The following is a 21,605-nucleotide window of genomic DNA, read 5'->3' as shown; positions in this document are numbered from 1 at the left end:
CTGTTACAAGCCAAGCACACCACGTTCTTGTGGGTCACATCGCTGTCCACCAGCCTGGAAACATTTTACCTACCTCAGGCTCAGCACCCCCTGCTTGACTGAGCCCTGGTCCCTCTGTGCTCTTCATGAACAAAAGGCAGGATTTGCTTGTGAAAAAAGCCAACAGCAGCAGCCCTAACACTCCACACGGCTGTGCTTCCCCCACAAACTCCCCCATAGGTGCTGCAGGAATGCCCAGGATGAGGGCAGGAGAGGGGCTGAGCTTTTCATGAGCCGTTAGCAGGCTAACGAGGGCATCTGCAGAAGGAATAGGCACTAAAACTGAAACTAGATACAAAATAAATATCCCAGAGCTGGATTTCTTAAAAAAGATTCTGCTGAGCTATAGTTCCACATCAAATTTTTATTGAATACATTTTCTTCTGAGAATTTGTGCACTAAAACCAGTCAGAATCATATGAGAGGAGTATAAATTTCACGTACAGTTTTCACTGCAAACATCCTTCAAGAGAAAAGGCAAAAGCACTTTTTAATCAAGCCCACTCCACATCCTCTCCCTCCTCCCATGGAACCCAAGTGGGAGGGTGGGAATTGGAGCCCAAGCAGCCCCAGTCCCTGCAGCACTGGGGCGCTCTGGGGAGGGATGCTCAGCCTGAAGGTTACAGGGAAGGGGACACATTGTCTCCCCTTTTCCATGCCTGAAGGCAGTGCCTAGGTCTGCTTGACATAGAGTAAAGCTGTGAAGAAGGTGACATTTTAAAGCAATTGATATTCTTAGCTGACAATGTGAATTCACACAATTTCAGCAAACTGTTGTTAAAACCCAAACGTGACACCGCCTCTTCTCCCAAGTTCACAGCTGCCCCTCCAAAACTTACTTGGTCACATTATTTTCTAAGTCTGCAATGGATTTCTTATTTGATTCTACAAAATCAGAAAATGAGGGGCTAGCTCCCTGGAAGGACAATGTTTGTCACTGTACAAGTAATTTTGGGTCACTTTTATCTTGAAAAGGCTGTAGGATCTGAAATGCTATTACAGACAGAAAAGCTATTTTAGACAACTTCTCTTAGCAGCATCCCAGCACCCAACACTTTTAACTTCTTCTCCCCTCCAATGACTACAAGGTGAACTTGGAAAAAACCTTCTTTCTCAGAGGTTTCCAGATTTGTCACCATAATACAAACTTTAAACAAGTCTAAAATCTAGCACCTTTCTGCATTTGAGTGGGTCGTGCTGGCTGTGTTGTCCAGATGCTCACATGGGTGTTATTCCCAGGATATTGAGCTACCTGGCCCCCCGAGAAGAAAATTACACTGAAGAAAAGGTCAATAAATGGCAGAGAGGAGATGACATCCCATAATAGTTATAATTACTGTTTATCAGAGTGCTGCACTGCACAGGTAGCAGGTTACAGGATGTATTTGCTGTATTTTTCCATGAAAATGGGACACAGCCACAGGACTCAGGAGTCGATCCCATGACACATGTGTCTGCTGTGTCACAGGACGCACCCTGCAGTCACATCTCCTCCATGTAACCATTGACCTTGACAGATGTTGCCTTCATTTTCCTTTCTGCATATTTTTGCGATGGATTTAACATTCAATAAACCCAAAAGAACAACAGCATTTGATGCCGGAGCCCCTTGTGCCCATGCCAAGAGCTGCAGGAGGAGCTGGAGCTGGATCTGCACCTTGCTCAGATTGTTCACAGCAGAACTGATGTTGTGGCTCCATTCTCCACTGCAGGCCAAGGAGGGGATGGATCTTCTATGGGGATTCCTTTTCCTATAAAGTTTTACACTAGGCATGTAAAGCAAATTACCAGCACAACAGGTGCAGGAAATGCAAAAGCATGAGATGAGCAAACTTTGACTGCTGTGTTTCAGCAAGTCAGTATTTGTATTGGGACACTATAAAACCAGATAAAGTGCATCTGTGCTGGGCAATGGGGATGGAAGTACACTAGGATGCTTGGCTGAACCAACCTGACAAGGTCCTTACACTCCAGAACACTCCAGACACCAGTGCTGTGTCTTGGAAACAGCAAAATCCCTACAGAAACTGGCTCAAGTCAAATTAATAGAGAGGAATAAACACTAGTGTTCTGCATTCAGAAATAAAGGCTGTGATTATGGAGCTGTTGATGCCAGCTTTTGAAGAGTGCCACAAACAAAGATAATTGAAGAATGGTGAAAATCCCATCAGCCTCCTCTTTCCCTTCTCCAGCAGAAAGTGCCTGTGATGGCTCAACCAAATTACAGATGGTGACTGTCATGAGAGCTCAGCAGAAGGGCAGTGGTGTGTGTGCTGTCACTCTGGCCAGGGCAGCACCAGGTACCATGGGGACAACAGGGAACAGCCATTCCCTTCTGCTGTACGACAATGGGAACAATGTGAAGACACATTGAATCCAACAGACTTATTTTTGTCCTTATATTATTGGGAAATCCACTTTCCCGGGAAGAAGAGATTTTACAGCGACTTAAACTGATAAAAACCTCAACCTCTATTTTACTCTGTCATGCCTTCTTTGCTGCCCATGGCCAATAACCAGTGTGAGCCAGCAGACAGTCGTATGATACACTCCCCACAGCAGCACGAGGAGCTGAGGCAAAGCTGACATTTAATGGAAAAAAATGTACAGTGATAAAAATTGTGCACTTTTTCCTTGACATAGAAAATTATCCCCTTAGGAACAACGCCTGCTCAGAAGCAAAAGCCATTTAGGTTGGTCATTCTCCTCTGGATTTTGCCCCTTCACTAATATGCTAAAGAAGACCATTGAATGATCCTGCAGAGGACTAAGTATGTGGTCTCTACACACCATTTCCACAGCCCTGGGAGTGAGCACAGCATTTTATAGCACAGACCATGAACCTGCGGCTGCTTTTAACAACCTTTACTAAGGGTAGTGCACCAAGTGTACATTCATGTGTTTAACAGACACTTTCCCATCCACTGGTCTGAGCCAAAACATCACCATGGGTGTGGAGAGAAGGATGCACTGATGCATCCCAGGAGGGATGCAGGTGGCAGGACGCAAGTGGCAGCTGCGGGAGGTGACAGGGATGGAGAGTCTTTGCACCACTGAGGCAGGGAGAGACGGAAGAGGCATCACAGTTTCATTAACCCAGGGCAGTGCAGACATCAGTGACAGCTGAGGCAGCCAGTTGATAGAAAAGGAGTAGAGACTCCTTCAGAAATAAAAGATTATTTTGAGAATAAAAGCAACTGGGGTAATAAGCAAGACACTTACAAAGGCAGAGGACAGAAAGAAGAGCATTCAAACCTGCAGGCACCTGGGAAGTGATTTATCCAAAACACTTACGAAAGTGTTCCTTAACAGATAAAATACAGAGGATAACTCACTGCAGGCCAAAACACTGCGTATTAAAAGAAAAAATACCCCGCATTAGAAAGAGACTTCAGCCTTGGCAGCATCTGCTCCAAGTCCTCTGCTGCCCACGCCAGAACGAACTCCAGATCTCTAAACTCAAATTGTAATTTGCTTCACTACAGAATTCCCAACTCAAGCCCCAATTATAACTCTCCAGTGAGGGTGAAACTCCAGCCAATGGTATAATACATTCACCGACACCTGCAGACCTAATAATTGACCAGAGAGGATGTGGATGAGCTCAGCAGAATCACTGCATTGCTCCTGCAAGCCTCTGTGTCCTACACCAGGAAACAGCTTCGCTACTGCAAGGTGCATAATTTAATAAACCATTAACTCAAACCTGAGGTGAAGTAAATTCAGCGTATTATATATTTCAAAATAGCATTAAAATTCAATTTAAGTGTCACCAAAAGCCTAATCCTCAGTATACAGAGCATATTAATAAGTGTCTTGCAGCCTGTGGTTTGATTTCGTTTCCAGCTGAGTTGTGCTGCCGCATGGCTGCGATCCCTGCCGCGAGGATGTCTCAGTGACAGCATCACTGGCCTGAACCGGAGCAGAATCACAGGGAGGACAGTCTCACTTTATGGGGTCTTCCCAGGAGAACACAGGGGTGGGCGCTGGAGCAAAAATAATCCTGCTTCCAGCCGTGTCACTTCTCGGTGTCCTGCTGAGATGCTGATGTTCCCCAGTGACGGCAGGCTTCTCACAGGGTCCCCAGGCGCCCCAGACCCAACCCTGCTGTCGGGTCCTTTTGCAGCCACAGGGGCAAAGCCCATTTTAGGTAAGGCAGGGGCTCCTGTGCATGCTGAGCAGCATGAGGCACAAGGGGTCACTCTGTGGCTGCTCCACTGGCCGTGCCACGGCACACGGCAGGGCTGTGACCCCCAAGGAGGGACAGAGCACCACTGCTTTCCCTCCCCTGGGTCAGGCATGCAGGGAAAAGGGATCATCATTTCCATCAAGAGCCGAAAGCACAAAACCTGCCCTCCCTTTCTGTGGGAGTTGGACGTGTTTTGGCCTTTTCTCCCTTGCTACTGCCAGAACTTCTCTCAATCAGCAACCCAGGCACATCCCCCAGCAGTTTGGGAAATGCATCTCTTCTATAAATGACAACAGATTATTTAAGCAACAACTAAAGCACTCTGACTGCTTTTTAGTTTGCTCGCATTAACGTCAGTCTCCTCATATATCTAGGGAACGAATCCGGGATTTTCTTTAAAATGGTGGAGAGCAGTACAAAAATAGAAGCCTGCTTGTCTAAAATAAAGTTATGTGTTTGAAAGGGTTGGAAATTGTTTTTTAATCACAGGCGTCTTTCTTCTGGAATATAATCCGCCGTCTATACATTCTGCTCTTCCACCCAATTTCTCAGGAAAATGCAGCAAGTGTGTTAATAAATAATTTATAAAAACATTACAAAAGATAAAGCACTCCTGCTAAAATGTTTCCAGCCTTTGACACACCAGTTCATTTGTAATCCTCTTTGCCTCCCCTTCACTGGAACATCAGTAGAGGGTTCATGCAGCTGCTCTCACAGCCCCACTTCACCCACCCTGCACAGTCTCTGGTTCACAGGGATCCAGGCAGATACAGGGCACAGTCCAGCCCAAGCCACAGCTCAATGTTATCTACTGAAGATTTCTGTCACGGAAAATGTTTTTGATGAACACAACATCCTGATTTATTTTCACCACCTCACATGTGAGGATGGCTGCAAATGCAGGCAGCTGTCCCAACAAACAGGGCTCCAGGGTTTGTCCTTCTTCCAGCAGTACACAGGCTGTGCTCTCTGTGACACTCCACAGGGTGACTAGGAGCCTGATGCACAGGACCCTCTGCTTTTCTTACTTGATTTCTCTGAAATTCACTTTCAGGAGTCAATATTAGACTCATGACCAAAAAAAAAAAATTGAAGTAATGAAAACAGACAATTATTATGAAAGAGTTCACAGAACCCTGGGGATTTCAGTTGGACTGAGCAATAGGTTTTGCACAGCTCCACCGATTTCATGAGTATTTCACATCTTTAATGAACCCTGAAAAACATGACAGCAAGTCTTGAGACAGGGGTATTCCAGTGACTGCAAGGCAGCAGAGACACGGCAACGAGCACAGTGCCTTCAGAAGAGCTGGTGAGAAGATGAAAGGCGGGAAAGAAGAGAGCATCCTTCAGAGAGATCAAGCCAAAGGCACGTTAAGGAAGCATGAAAAGGGTACCCACAACTTCCTCATCCTCTGAAAATGCTTGTGCATCAGGAAGCCCAGTGATGACACAAGAGGACTGACTGCTGCATCCTGCCAACATCTGGTACCAGAGCACCTCTGCTGCTGCAGCTCAGAGCTAAATCAATCCAGAAGACAATTCTGCTCTCCTGGCACTGCTGTTTGCTCCCCCCACACTCACTGTCTCCCCTCCAGCACAGCTCCACGTGCATGCAGGGCACTGGGAACAGGAATTGAGGCAGGTAAAGCACATCTGCTGCTCAACTCTGCTCTGTGAATACCCACCAGTATCCCAAGCTTGCTTGGAACATGGAGCCACATGGAGGATGGTTGGGGCACCACAGACCATGCTCTGTTAAACTTCTACACTACTTAATTTCATCACATGGGCCAAAACTCACTTTGGGAAAATGTGCCAGCATAGCAGCAACAGTTTATAATCCCATTAGCAAAAATGCACAGGCCTTGCTCACAGCCCACCCCCAGCACACAGGACCCAGCTAAGTGCCCATGTGCAGCACGGCATCCTCTGTGCTTTATTGCCCAGCCACTTTTATTTCACCCAAATGAAAAATAAAAACCCATTACTAAGCAAAAGTCTTGAGAATTTTTATGAGATTGTAATGCTTCCAATTTATGTTGAAAAAGCCCCAAATCCTCAAGCTGTCTGTCGCTGCTCCAGCCAGGGACGCGGGAGATGCTGCTGACGCAGCGCAGCACAAGCCATCAGAGAGGGAAATGCTGCTCTGACGGGGTGCTATCAAAAAGAAATGGGAAGGGTTTCCTCTTGTTTAGGGCATAATGGAAAACTGAAGCAAAAAAATATAGAACGAACACTACATTTTTGCAGGACGGCGATAGATGTCATGTAAAATGTTTTAAATGATTTTTAAGTCCAATAGTTTCTGCCCACAGCTTTCAGACAAGATGTATTTTAGGAAGGGAAGACTCAGGGGGCATCAAGCATCAGTGCAGACATCCATAGTAACACACTGCTGAATATTCAAGTGGATCAGAAGGAAGAATTCAGGAAAAAACAGGTTAAAGAGAAAATATTGCAAAAACCTTTGACATTCTATTAGTGCTTACACATACTCTGCAAGGCACAGCTGGTGCACACAAAACCTCAGAAACAGTAATTAAAGACCACTACCCCAATACTGCCCATCACCAGCATCCCCCTCAGCATCTCCCACTTGCTCTTTCCATGACAGACATCCTGCCTGGATATTACACCTGGTATGACTGATGATGTCCCTGACCTTCCCCTGCCATTTCCTACCCCACGGGAAAGCATCCCATGACTGCCATGGTGCTGGGAGCACCCTGTGAGCGTGTGAGCAATAAAGATGAAATACAGTTTTCCCCCAGGCTCCCAGAGAGCTGGATTATCACATTTCAGCAATTACTGCAAACATTGGATTTACAACAAGGCTCTGTGGGGCTCTGGTGTGTCCCTGTGCCTGCCTAGCTCAGCCTGCATCCCCCTCTGCTTCCTTGGCTCACCTGCCAGAACAGTGCCACTGACACTCTTCTGCACCAATTCTGAATTATTCAGTGAGCAGTTAATGCATGTGCAATGTGAAACAGCTCTCTGATGACATACCTCTCTCCAAGGCTTGTTAGTCTTCATTTGTTCAACTGGCCAAGAGGTCTAAATTTACAAGTTTTTAGCATGATCCTATAGCACAGTTTATGTACTTCTTAATTAAGCAAAAGGGCAACACTTTTAAAAATGTATTCCCTTCCATCCCTCCAGCACCTGAACACCAGCACTAAAGAAGACATCAGCACCTGCTACAGGCAGGGTGGAACATAATGAGCATCCAAGGAGCTCAGCACCTCCAGCTGCACAGCACAGGAGTGGGAGTGAGCAAGGGGCCCATCACTGCCGATGGGTGAAGGCAAAGCCTGCCTCTGTAACCCTGGCAAGCAGCAGCCTGTCCGGAAGCCTTGCAGCCAGATTAATTTTCAATTCCTGGGGTGCCAATTTCCAACACGCAGAAGGGAACGCTGCATTTTGCTGCTCAGCTGTGCCAATGTTTGAAAATCAACCACGTCTGAGAATCCACATTTTCCCTGCATTAGTCACTACGAGTACAAACAGGGGGTTTTCTTATTCTTTTCCCATTGACACAAAATCTGGTATGATGTTGAAGGTCTAACAGGGACAGCCAATGTCCTGCCAGTGACAAACTGATGCACTGAGGGTCACAGCTGCACCAAAGCCTGTGAAGGAGGCTGGGACTTGCCATCACCCACATCTCAAAAAAGGTTTTGGCAACTCTGCTCCACGCACAGTGAACTGTGGGCAGCCAGGGTTCTGCATCTTCTTAGAAGCAAACAGATAATGCAAAACAATCAAAACTGAAGTATTACCAAGGAGTCCTCCTCAGCAACCTGTGAAGAGGCCACCTGCATTCTGAGCCTCATCTTCTCCTCTGCCTGTCACTCAGAGCATGATCTCATGTTTCTAGAGATCAGAAAATCAAAATAAAAATATGAGAACCAAATGTAGGAAACCACCACCTTGGTCATGCTTCATTCAGGTCCAAGAGTGAGTGTCCAAGAGAACATCCAAGAAAGAGGCTGCCAGTGCCTGGGGCTGGACCATCTCCTGCAGAACACTCCAATGCTGGCTTGGCAATTACAACACCTATTACAAATATTAAAGGTTTTTGGGGTAAGGCAGCACTTAAAATCTGTTATAAAGAAAGCTTGAAATGTCTCAAAAATGAAACCCCTTCAGAACAGAGAGGAGGTGGAAGCCTCAAGCAGCAGAGCCCATGCACAGCCTCCAGCACTATGGTCTGCTGACAGCATGAGAACTTCTAGCAGAATCCCAGGAAACTGCATTGTGCAGCTCCAGCTGACTGGTCCTCATTTCTCATCCCTCTGACCAGTCTGCAGGGAGAAGGCACATCATGTCAATCATAAATGACAACGCAAAGTTGTTTAGTAAGAAATCAGATGCCACCATATAATTAATGGCTACGGCGCCACGTAAATGCATGAGAAAGACTGTGAGTCCTGGTTTGAGTCCTGGCCTTTACACTACAAATGCAAGGCAGAAAAGATCAATAACAATGGAGTGGGGATTTTTAATTGATATCTAAGCTAACAATAGGATTTGGAGGAAGATCATCCCATAAAACATGGGCAGCATTGCAGACTAACTGTATTTACTCCCCACTGACCAGAGACTCACAGACAAAGCACTGCATGTCCCAGGAAGGTGCTGAATGTCTCCCAGAAAAAGGAGGGAAAGTCACCCATGTGCCTCTGTAAACCACAAAGCCAAACGTGGTGCTGGAGGTTAATGCTAAACATGTTTAACAAATGTTAAACTAGCTACACCCACTTTTAAATATCAAACAAATTTACCAGGGGTGTTGAAGCGGAAGCTTCTGAAGGAGACACACAAAACACCTTCCCTCTCTCTGGTCTCACTGCTCCTGCATTCACCATGGAGCTGAACACAAACACTGTGCAGACGATAAAAAAGCGTCATCTATTCTTGGCCAGCTCCTTTCTGCCGGCTGTATAACCTTGAGCGCATGACTGAAGGATGCCTGTTTATGCCTGGGAGATGCTGCCATGAATCACAGACCCCTCTTCCTCCCACAGTGAAGGCACAGCGTGTCCTTGTTGAGGAATACCAGTCTACCACAGCCACAGCGAGACGTCCTGCAGCACATTTTATAAATAGGTTTCTAAGAAATGTACTTCCCATCCACTCCTCTTGATAAAAAGTGATTACCAGAGCAAAGAAAATGACTAAACATCGATGCACACCCCTTGAACATGAAGGGGCCAGACCCCAGGGAACAGCTCAGAGATCCTACAGTGCTGCAGTGCATCCCATCAGGGAGAGGCTGGATAAGTGCCAAAGCAGCCAGGGCCAGCAACACTTCTAGGGAGCACCCGACAAAAAGAAAAAGTAATACAGAGCTCACAAATGAAGAGAGGTGACTTATGGGGGGCAGGAGCTCTCGAGGGGGACAAGCACAGCCTGGGCAGCCTGTAAGAGAACAGGATCGATGCAGTCATGCTGTGCTTTCAAAGGAGCCACAATTCTCCTCTGTGAGGTGCAGTGCTGCTCCCACCACTGCAGCCAAGCATCTCCTCTTTCCTTGCACGCAGTATTTATATGCTGCAGATGCAAATAGAGCTGAGAGCACACAGGTATCGCAGAGGAGGATGACATTTGGTGCATGTTCCCTTTGATTATGTCCATGGTGTGGGCACCATCCTCTGTGGGTCATGAGGGGTCTGTCCTGCTGCAATGACAGCAGCTGCGTCTTCATTTTTAATATAAAAGTGCAATTGCCAAACCAGGGAGAAAGAGGAATTATTTCCCATTTGCTTCTCGAAACAGATGTCACTTTCCTCAGACTTGTTTGTTTTCAGGACCACAGGAGTTCAATCTTTAAAACAATATTATTACAATATGTGTCAAGTGCCATTTTCTAACGAAAGCAAGCAAACTGCTTCCACTTTGTACACCATGGTAACCAATTAAGAATGTGAACAGCTCCTCAAAGGTAGGGTCAGCAAACACCCCCCAGGCAAACTCCCACATGAGGTCCTGTGCAGCCCCTGCAGCCCCGGGGGAGCTGTCCAAACCCTGTGTAAATAAGAGGAAAGCTTGGCTTGACTCCTCCTGGGACTTTGCTGTTCCCACAACAGCCAGAAGAAAAATCATCGAGTGATTCCAAAATACTCCCTGGAGATTAAATATCTCACTGGAGGAAAGCAGATCCACTGCAGGGCCAGCCCTGAGGTTCACCCCAAATTCAAACACAGTCCCAGGGTTCTCCTCAAATTCAAGCACAGCCCAGGGCTGATCTCTCTCCCACACCACGGTGTGTCTGTGCAGCACTCACTTCTCCAGCTCCTGCCTCACTTCAGGACAGAACACAACCAGAAACTTCCAGAAAGTCTCACTCGAGCCAACTCCATGTTTAGAGAACATATGAACTGGCATCAGCTCAGTATTGCTAGAGAAAATATATAATTCCTCCAAACAGAGACATACAGCTAAGAAGACCAATTTCCCCTTCAGATAAACAAAATCCCCTAGACAGTAAAACACAGGATGCTGGTTCCCCCAGCATCAGCTGAACACAGCCACAGTGGTTCAACCAGGTGACCCCAGAGAGAGAACTCGTTGTCATCCTACCTGCAGAAGCCAGTAGCACCTTCTGTGAAACGTGGGGATGATGGAGGAATGGACGTAGCAGCCATACAGGCACTGGGGACACAAAAAGAGAGAAAGCAGAGTCAGGTTAGTGGAGGAACCATCCCGAGAGGCCATGCTGGGGATGGGGTGGCAGCGCTTGACCTGACATTGAGGACATTGTTCTGCTGCTGGTCTGGGGCTGGTGACACACAACACAGCATTGTGGCACCCCAGTGTAAGCACTGCAGCATTGCTACAGGTCACAGAATGCCCTCCCTGACAGCCCCTGCTGTGCTACCTTTGCCCAGGGTGGCCACGCTGGAGTGGCCAGAGCCAACAGGGGCTCTCATGCTTCCCAGCACCCTGAAACAGACAAGACTGGTCTGTGGGCTGCCTTCGAATCTTTGCTCCATCATATTTTTATTTTTTGGCAAATACAACACGTTCATCTCTTTTTTCATGGTTTATCTCCTGGGTATTTCAACTGAAAATGTTGTGTTTGTAAACCGAAAAAATTGCTGTCAGATATTTTAGACAGCAAAATGCCAAAATACAGTTTGTTTCTTTCCTTCTCGCTTCTTTTTTTTTTAAACAAATTCTACTTCTCTGCTTAACCGAAATCAACAAAGCCAAGGAATTCTTTCTGCAGGAAAAAAACCCCACATTTCCAGTATGTTAAAACTTTTTGGTTGGAAACCAAGCCCAGTGGCAACCAGAGCACACCAAGTTGGTTTTAATTGCAGAGGGGTGCCTGTGCTGCTGGACATGCGCGTGGTGAGCACATGGGAGGCTGCGGCAGTCCCCCCTCCCCAGGATCACTGCTCACAAGGTCGGCCTGAATTAAACAGGATTTAAGGACTGGCTGCTATCACCGAGTTATTTTTAAAACACAAATGACAAAGATTAATAATGTTTTTAAAATGTGTCAAGGGTACATTCTACACGCTGAAATGCAGGGAGGAAAAACTGAAGAGGGAAAAAAGCCCTGCGGAAAATAATCCAAAGAAAAGCTTAACATTTAAATCCCTCCCCAGGGATGGGGAACAGCTGCCCTGACAGTGACTCCTGGCACACAGCACTGGGGGCTGCATGGAAAGGTCTTTAAAATATTCCATTCTGCTGACTCAGAGCTGGTCCCCCTACTCCAGAAAGCAGCTCGGGAGGTGTAGCATCTCCCAGTCCAACCTGCTTCCCAGTGAGGATGGGAAAGCTTGTCTGGAGCACCCTTCACAGCAGCTAGGGACATCCACAGCACCTTGTGAGAAATGTATCCCAGCACCCCTAACTTGTTTCTCACCCCAGTTTGCTTGGAGTTGACTGAACCTTTGCCCTGATTAAAACAAAACCCAGTGCTGGGCTCTGTGCAGCTCATGCTGCCCTCCCTCTCCAGAGCTGTCTCGCGGATAATTCTAGAGCTGTCAATAATGAATCACACAAAAGCCTCCCACCTCCATGAAACTGGCTCTCAACATTTCAGCAAACCGTTAAAAAAATCCTAACGGTTCGCAGAATTCAAAAAGCACCCAGAACACAGAAAGGATTTCTTAAATTTTTTTCCCCCGTGGTGGCAGAACGTGGGAATCTGACTCTAGATTGATGTTTTGATGCTGGATGTCCTAACTTGGGCAGCTGGGATGAAGGAGACCTCCACACTGAGCAAGCTCCTGGCCTCAGAGAGGTGGCAGGGATTGTCCCCAAGGACACTGAGAGGTACCACGGCAGCACAGAAACACTGCAGGGGTGAAACACACCCTGGGAGCCCAGCACATGGAGTGCAGGCAAAATGAGTGATGACAGCAATAAAAACGACATTAATTTTTGGATAAAAAGGCGTAAGAAAAAATTGAGGATATAAATAGAAACCCAGGAAATCTGCGTGTCATTGTTTTGGAGGATTTTCAAGATTAATGGGTTAAGCACTGTGGATGACACAAAATCTGCAGCCTGATGGCTCAGCACACGGGGGTTTTGGGAAGGTGGGGTGTAGGATCGTCCTACACTCAGATCCACTGACCCCCACCTTTGGCCCTGGGATGGCCCAGGGCTGCAGAGCACCCAGCCAGCTTGACACTTCCCTGCAACTAATGAGGAGAGTGGAATTACCACCCTGCCTGGCCAGAGCAGACACGTAACCAGGGCAGGAGTAATGCCTTTAGCTAAAGCAGTCTTTAAAATGAATTCTTGCTCAAAACAGGCAGAGGGGGTTTCATTAGCCGGGCTTTCTTTTATTTTTTTAATTATTTTTTAGTGGGAAGGTAAAAGCTGCGGAGGCCTGTGTGTCTGTGGAGATGTTAATGCCAGGCTGGGCGCTCAGCCAATGCATTAAGTGAAATCGAATTCCTGAAACCAGCTTTAATCAGCAGATTTTTAAGGTTAGAACGACTCTCTCCTCTGCGAGGCTTGCCAAGGTTAATTCTGTCCTGAGCAGGCTGAATTAATGGGCTGGACAGGGGAGAACATTTCTTTCATGATTCTCTTTTAAGTTTACAAAATCTCCAGGAGAAGAGAAAAGGCATTCCTGAGCTGTCTGAGGAGAAACGCCACCTCAGCAGCTCATTGACTGCTGTGTGGAGAACACGGGGGGGACCGACGTCAGCCTGACCCTGGAGGAGCCCTGAGAAGCACTGCCCGAGGGACACTGGGCTGTGGGGATGTCCTGACCCGCTGCTGGGTGCCCATGGTGGTGGCCCTGTGGTCCCACAGCCTCTCAGGGACTGTGTCCCTGTCCCTGCAGATGACCCCGTGCGTGTGGCCGAGCAGAGTCATCCTGCTGCCATGGGGGATCCCTCCTCCCTGGGATGTGACCCCAACACCTGCCCCAAGTGTGGCACCTTCTGCACAGTCCCCACACTGCTGCTGGAGGGCCTGGCCCTGCCAGCTCTGCTGCAGCTCATCCCTTCACAATTCAAGGGGTAATTAAAGAGAAAAGGCCTTCTCTGGGCAGCAGGGGAGAGTGTGCAATTACAGCTGCCCACCCCGCCATTTGTATGCAGTGCACATCTGGCACCACCAAACTTCTGAAAACTGGAGGGGGGAGGAATATAAAATCAAATTATTAGTGGATTTTTTTTATCCTGAGCTCCTTAAAGTGATTGTGGCTTATTTAAAAATAATGCAATAATGCTGAGGTGTTCTTCCTTAACAAGCATACCTTGGGAATGGAAACAAGAAAGCAGGAGAATCAAAAATTCAAGATAGGGTTGGACAGGCTTTGAAATTCTTCTCCCTGGTGAGTTACACTAGTGGATATTTAAAAAAACCTAAAAACCGCCTAGATTTTGTTCAGATTTTCACACTGAATTCCCAATTCCCTTAATAAGAAGCTAAATCAATCTTTAGAGAACAAATCACGTAAGACCTATGGCTGTAAATTATTAAAATATACTTGAGTAATTTTCTGGTGGTAAGGCTCCAACTTCCAACGCCCCGGCAGCCTCTGGACACCACGAGCAGGATCTGTGCAGGTTATTGGGGGAAAAGGACCTTGCCCTCTGCTCCTGGTTCACTGGTGGTGTTGGGCAACAGATGCTCAGCCCAGCAGTTGATCAGCTCCCTGGTACATCCCCGTGCTGCTGGGATCACCCTCTGTAATTACACTGACCATTTCAGAGCTTCCTCACCAATTTCCATGAGGGAGTAGCACACTGCTGGCAGTAGCAGCACTGCTGCCATGGATCAAACCTCCCTGGGAAGCCAAAAGAGGCGTTGGCTGCATTCCTCTCATCATCCCAATGACAGGGTACAGGTCTCCTGGAGCAGTGGCTGTAGCTGAGCCCAAGCATGTTCTGCTCTCACCCTCTCCTGCTGTACCAGCACACACTGAGAAGGAGCAGTGGCCATGCAGCAGCATATTGGATCCACAGGCATGGAAGGGAAACTGGAAAAGCAGCCTGTAAGTGCTCACATGAGCATCCTTCAATGCAGCAACCTGTGTTTCAGTGATACAGTCAAAATGTAATGACAAACCTCGCTCTCCCATTGCTATCATGATATATAGAATCATTCTGTGATTTTATCACAGACATTTCCATAATCTGTTCTTATAAGCACCACTGCTATCCCACTATTTTCACCAGTTTTTCCATATCCCAGCAGAGACACCATCCAATCTCCCTGAAATCAATTCCTCTGGATTTCATACAAATCATGACCAGAGGATTTTGTCAGTTATTTCTAGTGATACATTTGTTTTACACATAGAAGCGATTGTCCATCTGTGTCTGTAGCCAGCACCCACAAAAATCTCTGGTGATTCTCTGATGGAGAGGGCAGAGCCCAGCTAGAAAAGTGAGCTGAAAACTGGGCTTCTTGGCCACCAAATTAGCAACCACTGGGGAAATCCCTCAAATTATGTGTGCCACCTCTCTTCTCAGACAGACCTGAAGCGAGCACCTTCTGAGACTGGGTTATCTTTCAACAGATGATCCTTCCTTCAGGACAGGCATGCTGAAGCCACAGCCACATTCCAAACCCATTCAAACGTCAGAAGAGGCTCGCCCCTGTCAGCTGCAGGAGCTGGGAGACAGCAGCAGCTCCCGCCCACTCCATTAATCAGGATTCAGCGAGAAAAGCCAATGTGCTGCTATAAACCCCCTGACTCGATGCCAGCACCAGCGCAGGGAGCCACGTGCCATCAATCTTCCTTGTCCTCCCGCAGCAGCCAGACGAGCCGGGGGGACTGCCGGGGGCTTGGCCAGGCGGGCGGAGGAGCAGCCTGGTGACAACTCTGGTAGGGCTCAGCGAGGCACAGCCAGCCTGAGCAGACAGGGAGGTGACAGGAGACCTCAACATCTCCCCGTGCAGACTGGCCCCAGTTCAGCTTTTTAAAGCAGGGAGGGGTAAGCACGTCTGAAGCCTGGGGAATCCCCAGGGACAAAAGGCTGCCGCCAGAGCTCTTATTTTGACTTAAGAAATGTCATAATATAGGAGAGCATCCAGAATTTCCCATTACTGCTGCAAATCAAAACTAAAACGCTGCTGAATGTGTTTTCTCACTCCTCATCTTGGAGAAACACAGATATTAGACAGGTTTGGATTTTCCTCTGACGTTCATAAATAGTAACTTTGATTCAGCAAAGCATAAAACCACGTGCTCAGATCTCAGCCTGGGCTGAGCTGAGCTGCTGGCAAGGTTCGCCTTTTATCGATGTCAACAGAACTTAAGCAATTGCTTACAGTTTGCCAGGTTGGGCAAGGAGTCCCTGGTACTGACAGCAGAAACCAAAAACACTCTTAACATTTCTAGGCAGCTGCAAAACCTAGAGAACCTGACCCTTCACTTTTCAGCTGTGGCATCACAGCACAGTGCTGTGCAGCCCTAGGCACTGCCCACTGTGCAGGCATTCAGCCTGCTGCAGGGATTTTGGGTTTAATCTTGTCAGTTCTTTTCCTGACACATTTCAAACCCCCCATATGCCCTCGATGCCACTGGCAGCCATACCCAGATAATAGTTCCTGGATTGAGCCCAGGCGTCACATGAGATGGCTGATGAAGGGAGGAGAGGTTACACAGCCTGTGCATTGCAGGACCTTGTCACTTCTGGTGGCTTTTGTTAACAAATATTGTTCTGTTTACCTCGGGACTCGTTAGAAAGCAATTTTTGAAATGTTCAATATTTAATGAAATATTTAAATGTTTAATGGGTTCTTTTTCAAACCCTTTTTTCCCCTCTGTGGGGTTCTGAAGTCTCTGCAAGGATTGCAAGGTTTTAACTTTCTCACTGTTAGAAATGAATCCTCTAACGACATTGGCTTAACGACAGAAATCGGCGTACGTGGGGACTGATGCTTCCACAGGCAGCAACACCCACTGCCCAGCCCACTGCAGGATCATTGGTATGCATCCCCACACCCCCACTGCAGTGCCTGCCTCTTCATAAATGCATATTTCTTTATTAATACAGGGATACTTTAATCTCAGTCTAATTTTACCTTTAGGGAAGCTCTATCCCAAGGCTGCCAGGAGCTCAGACCCTCCAGATGCAGTGGTGTGATTTGTATTCAAAGCAGCAGGTCTATCTGTCAACATGTTTGTCTCCCTTCTCTGCCAGCTCTTATTTATAATCCCATTCAGATTAATGAATGACAGTAGTTCTCATCACAAGAAATTTGATTAATCAATTTAAGTGCTTAATCGCCCTGGCCTGGGTGAAAAGCATACTGGAGGGATGTTGCCTTGATAGGGGCAAAGTTGTGAGATGTAGGAGGAAAACATCATCACTTTCCCTCGGGAACAACTCGAGCCAGGAGTGTGTGTTGGATCCTTGACGGGATTACGAGCTTTCCAAGAGCTCAAAATTTCCTTAGGGCCAGCAGTCATGGCCAATTAGTAATGAAACATCCTTTTCAACCCACCTCCTAATCTGACACAAAAGGCTTCACACTACCCTGCTACCCATGTTGCTCAAACTGAACCCAAAACTGTCAATCATAAAACTCCTTGCAGGGTGATGACCAGGATAACACACCTGGGCATCCTGCAGCATCCCACTCCCCATTAGTCCTGTACCTCAAAGATTTCCACAGCCTGGCTGTGTCACCAGCTTGAATACTTCAGAATAATCCCCAGGGTTTTCTGGAGACCTGGGAGATATTTCAGGTGATGGATAGGAGCAAGGTTGAGCAGAAATCACTGATTTGTAGAAAAGAAGCCACACAGTGTGAGTGCTGCTCTTGTGGATACTGTGAATGACATGATAAACCCAAAAATACCTGATAACACAGCTCCAAGTAGTCTCTGCTCAACCAGATATGCAGGATATGGGAATTCTCACTGGGAAGCTGCTCTGACTCCCCAGGCCCATGTTGTAAACCAACACTGCCCTTGTGGTTCTCCACTGGGATACAACCATCCTACAGGACAGGCATTACCTGTGTCCCTATATACCATCAGCCCCACAGTCTCCTCAGCCTGTGCCACCCTGTGCCACCCTCATGCAAGGGCTTCCTGACTGTCACCACACGGTGAGAAGAACTGTGAGCTGGAAAATCGTGGAGCGTATTAATGTCACACTGAAATATGACACAATACACAGAAGTATTTTATATTTATTCCCTTTCAGAAATGTTAGAAAGACAATATAATGAGAACACTGCAAACAAGTCAAGCGTTTTCCTCCTAATCTGGCAATAAAAATGTCAAAGAAATGCCTAAAATCCTAATAGGAGAACAAAAAAATAATGGGCTGGGCTATAACAAGGATTTAGCTGCAACTTTACTTGAAGGCTTTAATCATGTCTCCTACAACATCAATGGAAAATCAGATACAAAGCTGTATGAACCATTAATGTCTGTGTTGGTTGCCTCAGCTGCTGGGGGACTGAGACTCAACAGACTGGGCAGATGCTGATGAAGACAGGTTGAGGTCAAAATACCTTTATATCTGAGGAAACTTTGCACAAAAAAGGGATTACTGAGCTGGTCTTAGTGGAGACTTGAGTAAGGTAGCAAATATTGTGACAAGAACAGCACCTCTCCAGCCCAGCTGCCTCCACTTCAGCCATCATGGCTGTTACCCAAGTGGGAAACCTGGTTATCTCTGGTTCTCTTTTTTGGGTAAAAAAAGACCATCACAGCATGGGGGAACCAGACAAAATGTGACAGTGCCCTGGGGAAATGCACGCTGGGATGGTATTTTTGCAGACACATGACAGTAAGAAGCCACATCTGGAACGATCCCAGGGTGTGCAGGGCAGGAGCAAGATCACGCAAGGAATGTTTGTCTGACATGCTCACTGTCTGTCTGGGCAAATAAGGACAAGTCTAACAAATCCAACTTATAGGAAACATATAAATATCTAAGAGAACTTTTGGGAGCTATTAGTTCTACACGCAGTTTTATCTTGGATTAATTTTGTGCTGTACTGGACAAGAAGCCTTCATTGGGAGCTTTTTTTGGCAACCTCCCTCGGGCAAAATTAGCCCTGGAGCTATCTGCAGACATCCCACACTGCAAAGGGCTCAGGTTCTGGGTCCTATTCTCTTTACTTCGCTTGCTTACAGTTAAGAGCAGTAGGTGCTGCAGTGAGTCTCTCAATGACCAACATGTGTCCATCCTGCCTGGTCACTTCAGGCTCTCTGCAAAGGTGACACAGCCTGAGCAGAGAGCACAGGGCTGTGGAGTGGCTGGGTGTTCCAGCCAGGGAGCTTCCTGTGAAAGCTGATATTCCCTTCCCATTTTAGGAAGTCATTTAAGGTCTTCAGCAGCTCCTGAATTCTGAAAATTGAATCCAAGTGCACAGAAAACTCAGAAGGACCTGACTATCAAACCTCCTTCCAGAGAATCCCTTTATTAAAAAGCATTTACAGAACCTAAAACAAATTATTATGTATGCCAATACTAAATCTTCCCATTCTGATTTAAAATCCCTACAGCCTTATTATTGCTCACAAGCAATGGCAGGAGCTGCAGCAAGCAGGAATTTAAGAATGTTGTTCTGGACAAGCTGTTGTAGAAATACTAAGTTTATACTGCTTACAACCAACTAATAAATATTTCATTCCTGTCCCAAAAACCCAAACAGAAAAGCATTAATTTCTCAAAATTAGTGCACCAAAATTTACTGAAGTTTACCACCAGCAAACAGCTGAATGCTTCTGACGTTCAATAAGCAGTGAAAAGGTCGACGTTTTACTTGCATTAAGTTTTTATCAGAGAAGAGAAAGCTCATTTTCATGACAGATAATGAACAATGGAAGAAGTCTGCTATGGCAAGATACACAAGATCTCTATATGAACCGTGGCAGAAGCTCAGAGCCCTTCCTTGTGCCTACCTGAGGTGACATTATCACTGGGATTCACCTGAGGTGACATTATTGCTGGGACTTCGCCTTCTGAAGAGCCCTTCAGGGCTACTTAACAGTTACATTACTTGGACAGCTGAGGAAGGAAAATACAGCTCTAAACACAAAAGCAAATATCTCCCATATGCCCTGAGACATTCTGGGTGGTGGAAGCAGAGATGGCAAGCTAAGAGCAATTTCTTCTCCTTGTAAAATAATAGTGATTTCTATCACTGGCATTCAAAGTACAGCTGTCTAAAGAGGATCTGTCTGCACGTTGCCAACAAGTTATTTGCATTCTTTTCAGGAATGAGACTTTGAGGTGGTGGCACCATGGACCTTGGGTCTGGACCATGCCACTCCTCTTGGCTTTTGAGCTGCTCAGCCTGGGGCAAAGGGTACAGGGCTGCCCTGCCAAGAGCTGTCCCTGTGTTCCTTTTCATGGACTATCCTCCAAGAGTCACCTGGAGTCCTGCCATGTACAGAACATCAACCATCACCTCGCCATGAGATCTCTGACTCCACTGTGCTGGGATCCAGTACCTGCTCCTGCACCCAAACATCACTGAGAAGGTGCAGCCCCTGGGGACGTCACCTGCCATGTCTCCTGCACACAGACTGACCCAAAGGGATTTACCTTCACTTTAACTAACTTGTCATCAGCATCCAATAACAGACCTGGGGGGCTTTGCTGATTAATTAGATGCAAGACTTCATCCACATGAAGCTTAATGGCACCTTTCACCATATGTACTCTTTAGCTTAGAAGCTAAAAATGCTCACAAAGGACATGAGTTGAATTGCAGTTTCTTTAGCAGGTGATGAGAGTTGAAAAGCCTTCCACATCTGCATCACTGGAGGTCACCCAGGCCTTGCTGCATGGAAAGAGATGGTAGCAGCAGGGGCAGTGCCTGGCTCCAGCACAATCTCCTCCAACTCTGCCCCAGCTGCAGGGTCCCACCATGCCACAACCTCTGGTGGCAGTGCACAGGAGAAGTCACAGAGCATTGACAAATGAAAGTCAAGTGATTAGCTGGCAGGTTCAACAGTTTTGCTTCTAAAGTGCTTTCTGCATATTTTCTCAATAAAAGCAAGACAGCGCTGATGAGCTATATGACAAAACAGAACGCTGAATCATTTTTAGTACATCACCTCTTCTCATGCAGAGGGAATCTTCCGTCTTCCCCACCACAGCCAATTAGAGCATTCACAACATTTCTTCAAGGCTGACAGTGATTGGAAAAGATCATGAGACTCCTAAGAGAGAATTCCATGCTTTGTGTCATTAGATCTGTTCTCTCCATCCTCCTGATTTCCGGGTGTTTTACTGGCAATGGCAAAGCAGCATTTTGCTCAACCCAAACAATTTTTTTCCTTGACTGCGAGTACAAGTAGAGCTTTGTTGATGTCAACACAGAAAGGATGGTTTTCCCTCAGAGCAGCAGGGACATGTCTGGGGTATGGAACTGTGGCTCTGAGCCCTGTCCCCTGCTCCTGTAGAAAATAGCATCCTGGAAATCCTCTGTCCTTCTGCAGAGAAGGACACAGATGGCCCAGGAAACAGAACTGCTGGAGAATGGTGCTGAGCAAGAACTGCAATGTTACTGAACATGAAATGACTGACTATTTCAGCTTTTTTCAAGACTGGAATGGTGAAATGCTATCCCTTGAAAGCAGTCCCCTCTTACAAAACCTAGACCTGTATATGGAAACTTAAAACACTTTCTAAAATGTTCACTGGCTGAATCCAGCTCAAAAGCAGATCAGTGCTCTCACAGGTAACTCACAGTGTCCAGAGGTTCACAGTGTTGACAGATCACAGGAAGATTCAGAATGACACGTGTCAGTTTAAACAGTGTTTGTTTCATTTTTGTAAGCAGAAGTTTTTCAGCATTTGGGAGAAAGGCACAGACAGACACTCATGTGCATGTTCACTGCCAAGGGAAAATGCTTTGCTGAGACTCAGCACTGGCTGCAGCACAAAACTGAACAGCAAGATTTTCTCAGTCA

General features: G+C 46.7%; 1 protein-coding gene across 11 annotated transcripts in view; it reads right to left on the bottom strand.

Moving 5' to 3' along the window:
* Nucleotides 1–21,605, bottom strand: part of CAMTA1 (calmodulin binding transcription activator 1) — a 232,694-nt gene that overhangs the window by 96,983 nt on the left and 114,106 nt on the right. For all 11 annotated transcript variants that reach the window (XM_085080214.1, XM_085080216.1, XM_085080215.1 and 8 more), the window contains one exon: nucleotides 10,814–10,885. In XM_085080214.1, the coding sequence (XP_084936340.1) occupies nucleotides 10,814–10,885 (72 nt within the window). The remainder of the gene's footprint in view (nucleotides 1–10,813; nucleotides 10,886–21,605) is intronic.

The sequence above is a fragment of the Lichenostomus cassidix genome, chromosome 21 (assembly GCF_008360975.1).
Source record: "Lichenostomus cassidix isolate B80296 chromosome 21, HeHo_3.0, whole genome shotgun sequence".
Classification (NCBI taxonomy): Eukaryota; Metazoa; Chordata; class Aves; order Passeriformes; family Meliphagidae; genus Lichenostomus; species Lichenostomus cassidix.
Note: the sequence above shows the minus strand (reverse complement) of the source record. Positions and strands in the feature narration are given on the sequence as shown.